Here is an 8,623-nt window from a genome sequence, read left to right as displayed (position 1 = left end):
AAATAAACTTACTGGGAGACTCAAGAATCCAGGACATGTTTCCACTTTGTCGACGCATCAAAGTCTGAATTGTATTTTACATTCTATAAAGTGCATGATGAAACTCTCCCCAATCAAACTACATTATTTGAATAGCGTTTAAGTACGGATTGAGTCTGATTGTTGTCCTGTTTGTTCAACACATCCATTAAAATGTGGATTTTGCGGGCATGAACGACTGGAACGCCTCTGATATCCTAGTCGGTCAGATCTACCAGAGGGATCTGCTCTCCTCCCAGCGCTGGATAAATAATATCAATATGTTGCGCTCGCTCCCGTAACCGAAAATGTTTTCAGTGAAATCCGCATTAAATAATAAACTCGCTTGGCCTTCATGAACCTCCATTCTCCGGCGGTTTTGCATCCGCCTCCCTACTGCAAGCATAGCGCCGTCGAATTCCCTATTTACTTAGACCGGCGCTCGCATGAAAGCATTGGCGAGAAATATAAAATTGTAGATGCCGTTTTTTCTTTTTTGGAAGGGGGCTCTGGCCCCCATCCCCTCCAGACACTCCGTTCCTGCGAAGGGTTTCCCGTTCAATCAACATATGGAATATACATCAATTCAGTTCAGAATAAAAACTGTGATTTTGGATTTGCCAGTGCGGAGCCCAACATTGTCCGCCGGTATCGTATGAAATTCCGGGTGACAAGCAAGCTTTGCTGCAACCAGGACCGACGACGATCTGCCTAATGTTGACTCGATTGAACTTGTCGGCGGTGGCAACAAGGCAGTCAAGGCTTCTGCAAGCGACGACCCGGCCACACCACAGCTTTGTTTCTGCCGCAACAGCGACAAGACCTCCACGACGTATATTCGCCAAAACAGCAGCTGCCCTAACAGGTGTGACGATCGCAGGTGCAACCGGTTTATACTACACCAATGAAGACATGCGGCACACTGTTGTTGCTATGCAGCGGTGTGCGACCGCGGGTATGGTGGGAGCTCGGGTGGCGCTTGATTACAAGACGACATTGTCTCGAAACTACGGCTCTGAGGACGAGTACAAGGCAGCCAAGCGAGCATGCGACAAGCGGTGCGCTGAACGAGTGTTGCACGGACTGCAAAAGCTAGGCGGCATCTACATCAAGCTCGGGCAGCACATCTCAGCGATGGTGTATATTTTGCCTCCCGAGTGGACTGATACCATGGCGGTGCTGCAAGACCGCTGCGACCCTACACCCGAACAAGATATACGGCAATTGTTCATCACTGACTATGGACAGCCCATTGAGGAGATATTCGAAGAGTTCGACTGGCAACCTATCGGCGTTGCGTCGCTGGCACAGGTCCATCGAGCGCGACTGCGACCTGGCCCTGACGGAAAACGCACCGGCGGCAACGACGGCTGGGTCGCTGTCAAGCTCCAGCACCCTTCCCTCGACGAGTTTTGCAAGATCGACATGGAGACTGTCACATTTATATTCAGCGTGATCAAAAAGGCATTTCCCGAGTTTGGATTTGGATGGCTGACGGATGAGATGCGCGAGTCGCTTCCCCGTGAGCTCGATTTTGTGCATGAAGCAAGAAACTCGAAATTGGTTGCTCAGAACTTTGCCGACGATGTTGCACACAGACGCACAACTTTGCGCGTGCCTGAGATTGTGTGGGCCCGACGTAGAATTCTGTGCATGGAGTGTAAGTCTTATGAACTTTTGAACTGGTAATATATCTTTGTATTAAAATTGTCCTACACCTACTATAGTTGTCGAAGGTGCGCGCATTGACGATTTGGAATATATGCAGAGACACGGCATCAATCCGTCCGAAGTATCTTCTGAACTTATCAGAACCTTCTCAAAGATGATCTTCATGCACGGGTAAGCTGATATATGCGACTAGCAAACGCTGTTCAATTTATTGATGAATGATATATTTTGATAGATTCGTTCACTGCGATCCTCGTAAGTCTATTGATACCACTCCTTCTTTACACGGATTTTACTCATGTTGATAACCATGTAGATCCCGGAAACGTTATTGTGCGCCCGGCCAAAGATCCGAAACGATCAAAGTACAACTTTGATCTTGTCTTGATCGACCACGGTTTGTACCGCGACCTGCCTGAGCAAGTACGTATCGACTATGCACACCTGTGGACGTCGTTGATTGAAGGCGACGAGGATGGCATCCGACTGTATTCGAAACGAGTGGGCGGTACAGACCTTTATCAGCTGTTCGCCTGCATCATGACTGGACGTGAGTGGGAAACAATTCAAACGGCTGACCTATCGTCGATGCGCACCCAAGACGAACTGAATCGGATGGCCTCCGGTGCCATCGAGTTCTTGACGGGTATCTCGGATATCCTGTCTCGACTGCCTCGCGTTGTGCTGCTGCTGCTTAAAACCAACGATCTGCTTCGTCACGTTGATGAGATACTGCGAACATCGCCAGACGAGCACATGACATATGTAATTATGGGCCGATACTGTGCCAAAGCAGTGTGGTTGGATACCAAGCAGACGTTGGTCGACAAGATTTCCGAGTTTGGATTTACATTGAGCTTGTTCAAGAGTCTAGTACGCGCGTGGTGGAACTATTACTCTTTGGCAGCAGCCTTGTGGCTCTATCAGCAGAGCCCGCTTCTCACTGCTGCGCTGGAACGTCTTTCTGGCAAAAAGAGTTTGCAACGATAGGTCACAATACTCAAAACTTGCATGCTTGATATGTACACTGTTTATTTTAACTCCCCCTCCTCACCCCCTTCCCTCTATCTACCTATCTATTCATAGACTGTAACATTACACACTTAGAGAACTGTCACGAAAAGTTATTACAGCATTGTTCAAATATATTATAGACATTGTTGATGAAGCAGAAAGAAGAATGCTACGGCGTGGCATTACCCGGTGATACGATAGTCGTTAGTCTGCCCATTTATAGCAATGGGTTGTGGTCACTGGGACGCACGGGTTCCCTTCCTTCCTTCGCTCTCTTGCACTCATGGATCCTCTGTGGGAGAAGTATCCGCAATCACCCACGCATTGCTCACCAGAGAATACGCAGCTGTCGCTGAATGCGCTCGTGCTCCAAGATTACGAACAAGAGCGAGAGCGAGCGGCGTTTTTTGTCGAGGACGACAACGACGTAGAAGAAGAGCAGCAGCAACAGCAAGTGTACTATTCGCGTTCTTCGGATACTCTGGTGTTCGAGTCGCCGGCATCGACGTCGTCGGCGGCGTCGCCTGTGCCATCGAGACGGCAGGGGCAGGGACAGCAGCAGCAACAGCAGCAACAGCGATACGATATCGACGAGCTCGAATTTGTGAGGCACGGGCACCATCGAACACCCGGCAGCAACAGCGTGTGGGAAGAGCATCTGCCCGAGTACCAAGTTATCCAGGACACGTATGCTCAAAAGAAGCAAGAGATATTTGCCGATCTCGCCAAAGCATTGGAGGAGCTGCAGGATCTCGAGCACCGCTTTGACAATGCAAAAGCCAAATTCCACAACCAGCGTTTGGCCGCAGAATACATTGAGTTATCCAAAGCATTGGATGCCAGAAAAACACGTCTGAAGAGAGAAACCAGGCAGTTCCAGGATTTGCTCCAAGTGTCTCAAGGTAATAGATGTCGTTGCTGCGTGCTACTACTACTTGATGTTAAATTACTGCGTGTCGTTGGCAATAGGCCCACCCTGCCAGAGCGAAAAGGTGCGCTTAAACGTCGGCGGCCAGATCTTTGAAACGTCTACCGGCACGCTGCGCCGCGACGAATCGAGCCTGCTTGCGTGCATGGTATCCAAGAACCTCGCACTCAAGCCGGAACCGGACGGATCGTACTTCATCGACAGAGACCCGTCCCATTTTCGATACATTCTCAACTATCTACGCGATTTAAAGGTAACCACGAATGTTGCACCCTCCTCTTGCTATCTTAGACCTAACTGTTTTGAAAAAGATACCATCTACTGTTTTCCAGGAACCAACAAAGTAACTAAGCAAACAGTTGAGATTCACAACAGCAGCAGTAGGTGACTAACATCATCATTTCAAATATAGATGCCAGGAACTTTTGCAAGAGGCAAGATATTATCGCATTGAAGATCTGGCGCAACGGCTCTCAAAAGGCCAACAATGAAATGCCCTACATACAGTCATCTACAACATCTCCACCATGTACCTATGCATATATATGTATATCTCTCCCTTTTCTTTCTATATACCAAGACGATACCTCCTTTGAAAACAATAAGAACATAAACGAAGAAAGGTTAATAATCGTTCAAGAAACAAACGAATGTGTGCTGCTTTCGTAAGTTGAAATTGTTTGACTCCATTACTAGAAAGAAAGAACTTTAAGGTGGGGAACGAGTGATAGACGGTGAGGAGAGATTGGGGGGAGGACGAAACATAGCAACAAGTTTCTTTCGTTACAGACACAATTGTTGTATCCAATATTTACAAGCCATTAGTATAGTAGTTTGTTAATAACAGTTAACAAATCAAGAATCGCAGGGGCGGCGGCGTGTAGCCAAGGGAGCCTCTTCATCTTGGATGCACGCTTGTTTATCACCTGCCAGCTCTGTGATCAACGTCTTGACAAACGCTTGCTCGTACTTTGTGTTCTCAAACACGGTTGCGAGGCAGTCGGACGGGCAACGTAAAAAGTTGGGAGCGTACACCATGGCGAGATTGGATACGTTCATTCGCGTGTACTGACTGACTTCTGGATCTGTGAATTCCTAGAAAAGAAAACGAGAATATGTTTAATGTAAACATACATGTAAACATGCACATCATGTTAATTTACCTGCAAGAAGAAAATCATGTACATGACAATGCGTCGGTTGACTGGCGGCAGCGAGTTGATGACATTTATCAGCTCGTCTATATCTTCTGAACAACGAATGCACCTGTCATAGTGCTCAGGAGTGATCAATGGCTCAGCCAAGTCACGAAGCCAGTATTTCAAGAGAGACGCCGGAACATTCGGGTCCGTAATGCCTGCAACATCGTAGTTGCCGTTTTCGATACGCACGCGCTAGCGTGAAAAGCAGCAGTTTAGAAACAAGAATTCCGGGGGGTATTATCGTCGCAATGGATGGGACTTCTTACCAAGTCGGTGACCTCTTCCGCGTCGCCAGGAACACGGAAGATGCCTTCAGACCGCCGTCCATTGAGCTGAAGCACAGCGTCAGCGAGGAACGGCACAATCTTGGGTATCTTTACGCCATCGCCTGCATGCGCAGGCAGTGTCATGATAAAGTCCAGTGATTCGCCAAACACGGATGGTTTGAAGGGTGCCTCTTTAGCACGCTCGATCTCCGCAGCTGTAAGCACTTTTCCCTTGGCGCCCCGCGCACAAATTCGCTTCAACCGCGTCGATACATACTCGCTAAAAATATTCACATCGTTGGCTGTCACTGTTTTGCTGCGATTCACAAAGTGAAACAGGTACGACTCGAGGTTCTTGGAGGGTGGAAAGGTCACACTGATAGCACACAGAATCTCCCATCCTTTGCGTATGCTTTGCCTATAAGAACGTTAGAGAAGTTAGAGCAAGAAGGATAATAATATATAATGGCGCATAACATAATTACCCGCTGGGGTTGCTGTGCAGCTGTTTGACCACCTGGACGTAAACTTCGTCACGCATTTGGCCCTTATCAATACCGCATGCCAAGATTGTCTGATATTCCTCGACTTCTGTTGAGCCCCGTGACCGCGGTCGATCGCCCATGATTGTTTGGATATACTTGAAACACTTTAGCGCATCGCGGTAGAGATCCTTGTTGAGCATGATCAGCGGTTGCTTCAACGAATCCTTGGTCCACTGTAGCATCTCGCTCATCGGCACGCGCCGCCGGAATATGATGCCGCGCTTGTGTGTCGCAAAGTATTTCTTTGCAAAGCCGTCAATGGCAAATTGGTTGATATCTCGTTGCAGGTTGGAGGGTAAAGAGGGTCTAAAAATAATAAAAATGACGACATTGCGCACATCAGATTAGTCGGTCTCTCTCTCTATCTGTAAATAGCAGCATGTCTTCTTGGCTTACTGGTTATTTGAAGAAGATGACGCAGCCTGATCCAGCAGGCTGGACGGGAGGGATAGTTCAATTGCACTCTGATTCTTGGTGCTGCTGCTGCTCTTATTGGCCAGTGAAGGTTCAAAGGCTGGGCAGCTGACGGCGATCGAGTTGCGAGGTGCCGAGTGTGAACGTATCATAAAGTTTCTCCAGGGCATGTTGGAAAACCGTCTCGGCCGCACGGCGGCCGCTGCACTCTCGGGACGTCGCCATTTGCCAAAGAAGCCGGAGGAGGACGAGTTTCCTGGCAGCGCTGCAGATAACGAGTCTCGCGCTTCCTCAGCGGTTAAAGGTGCATCGTCGTCGTCGTTGTCATTCTTGTCGGCAATGTTGCGGCCTCCGTCTGACGTCGACCTCGTATGCTGGTGGACTGGTGGGTGTCGTTTGGACGGAAGATCGAGAGACCGGCTGTTTCGTTTCATACCGGTCTCCATCTCAGGTGCCCGCAATGATAATTGCTTGTTTGTCTATTATGTTAGAAGAGAGAAAAAGACAACATGATTAATTAGATGCATAGCCAAAAACAAAAAAAAAAAATATTGCATTGCATTTACTTTTTGGATTTTGATGAGTGAGATCACAGGAGAACCAACCGGTTGATCCCAGAGGGTCTCACCCGACTGGGTATGATAGTAATACGGTAATTGGTGTTTGTCGTCCCACAACTCCCACCATTCACCTTCGGGATCAGCTGTCTTTCTGTACTAGGTGCGTTAGAACTCGAGACCCGCATGCAACGGTTATCTGATCGCTTACATGACGCCGGATTCTGGTTTGTCAGCTAGGCATTCACCGGTCATCTAGTTGGCAAGATTGCAGCGTGTGAGAATGCACAGCTGGTGATAAGGTACAAAAAGACAAACGGATAACTTACGGGATTGGCAAAAAAGGTATGACTTGAGCGGGGATCGACTACCTGAACCCAGTCATAAGCCAAACTCATGTTGTTAAAGGGGTGTGCGGGGATGATAAAAGTGAAAGGAACGTAAAGGAGAAAGAGTGAGGGAAAATGCAAAAAGAAAAGAACAACAGCAGCAGCAAATTTGGGAAAGGCGCCAAATGGGATTTGGGGGGTTGGTTGGTTGGAAAGAGCAAAGTTTAAAGTTGAGCACCGACTCGGTTTCACGAGGGAAAAGCACGAAGCCCGCATTACCCTGGCTTTGATCAGCCAAACAAATTTCTTTGAGACATCGCCAGTGCATTGCTCTTGCGGAGGAATCCCCCAATACGGTTGTCACACAAAAAAAGATATCTGACACAGACACCAAAAATGTAATAGCAGTTGTTTGTAGTCATCTTCCACAACAGCACGATGGTGCGCCAGTGCGTGGAAGAATAGTAGATTGCAGATTACTTCGGTCAGGCACAGCGGATGTTGTTTCTCACGGGGCCTCGTTTCGGCAGGCCCTGATCGGATAACCACATTTTACTCAGAGCAGCGAACAATTCAAACAATGGCAGCTTGCGGGCAAATCTGAGTTTACAAAGAATGAGCAAAATGTGAACAAGGTTTAGCAGCTCAAGACAAATGTTATACAGCAGGGAGAACGTCTTTTCATCATCTTTTCTTCTTTAGTATCAAGCCGACAGAGGAGGTAAAGGGACAGCATTTTACATGGACACCGGCACCGGCAACGGTATGGCTAGTTTAAAGCAACGGGCGATCTAGTGTACTTTCACACCATTGGCGGCAATCTGGTTTCAAACAAATACTTCGGAGCCGCAAGTCAATGCAGAACTGCTCAATGTCAGGTCAAACATATTCAAACATTTTGGGCTCTTCGACCACGTCCAATCGGAATTAGGAACCTTTAGTATTCACTTGAAATCAAGAGTTACCAATAGCTTCGGCCTAATTTGGCGTGGATAACAAGCTTGTGTCTGTAACTGAATTAATTCTGGTCATAAGATATATCCGCGGCGGTGAGCGCTACCCATATTTACCATGTCCGCTCTGATTAGAACAGACAAAATGAAGGAACAAGTCAGGCAAGGGAAGAATTTCTTTGTGCCAAGATAATGAATGTGTTATATAGGGGTTGGCGAAGATATAGATCGGGAATATCCAAGTCTCCATAAAATCCAACTTTTGAGTTGGTCAGACCTTGCGCAAGGATGTTTCTGTCGTCAGTTTCGGGTATTCGTGTGCAGACAAGCTATGGCGTGGAGTTTAGTGGAACCATCTCCAGTTGAACCGTTACACTGAATGAATTCGCATATACAGTGATCAAATCTTATCCTTTGACGCGTGTCAAAAGTCCACGGCGAAGTATGAAGGAGAGGTGGTTTAGGTTCAACGAGGCTCCAGGCTTGCGTAGGATGTAAACCTCGGTCCATCCTCTTCTCGAAGACTTTCAGACACGGTCGACCGCAGTCCCTAATACTCGAGATCGTGCTGCCAGTCAAGATCAATATGTGCTTCTATGTCGCCCACTTCAACGTCTTCTTTGTCAATAATGGTATTCCACCGCGATCGGTACAAAGTCCTCAGACAACTTCCTGACACTTTGCACTCACTAAACTCATCGTACTCGAGATCAGTTTGACCCACAG

The 8,623-nt window shown here is 47.7% G+C and overlaps 3 protein-coding genes across 3 annotated transcripts; 2 read left to right on the top strand and 1 right to left on the bottom strand.

Annotated features, from left to right (window-relative positions):
• Positions 1–732: 732 nt before the first annotated feature.
• VTP01DRAFT_3811 (uncharacterized protein) lies at positions 733–2,679 on the top strand (the record flags this gene model as incomplete). The annotated part of the gene is made up of 4 exons (XM_069382424.1): positions 733–1,678; positions 1,746–1,860; positions 1,925–1,944; positions 2,006–2,679. 4 exons carry the CDS (start codon positions 733–735, stop codon positions 2,677–2,679), a joined length of 1,755 nt encoding a protein of 584 aa, XP_069236137.1.
• A 307-nt stretch (positions 2,680–2,986) lies between these two features.
• Positions 2,987–4,122, top strand: VTP01DRAFT_3810 (uncharacterized protein; the record flags this gene model as incomplete). The annotated part of the gene is made up of 4 exons (XM_069382423.1): positions 2,987–3,605; positions 3,673–3,884; positions 3,943–3,974; positions 4,044–4,122. 4 exons carry the CDS (start codon positions 2,987–2,989, stop codon positions 4,120–4,122), a joined length of 942 nt encoding a protein of 313 aa, XP_069236136.1.
• Positions 4,123–4,486: 364 nt separating this feature from the next.
• On the bottom strand, positions 4,487–7,013 carry VTP01DRAFT_3809 (uncharacterized protein; the record flags this gene model as incomplete). The annotated part of the gene is made up of 8 exons (XM_069382421.1): positions 4,487–4,726; positions 4,795–5,025; positions 5,100–5,517; positions 5,585–5,950; positions 6,041–6,537; positions 6,625–6,769; positions 6,827–6,870; positions 6,945–7,013. 8 exons carry the CDS (start codon positions 7,011–7,013, stop codon positions 4,487–4,489), a joined length of 2,010 nt encoding a protein of 669 aa, XP_069236135.1.
• Between the last annotated feature and the right edge of the window lie 1,610 nt (positions 7,014–8,623).

The sequence above is a fragment of the Rhizomucor pusillus genome, assembly GCF_041956525.1.
Source record: "Rhizomucor pusillus strain CBS 183.67 unplaced genomic scaffold VTP01scaffold_18, whole genome shotgun sequence".
Taxonomy (NCBI): Eukaryota; Fungi; Mucoromycota; class Mucoromycetes; order Mucorales; family Lichtheimiaceae; genus Rhizomucor; species Rhizomucor pusillus.
This window is presented reverse-complemented; position numbering and strand designations above follow the sequence as displayed.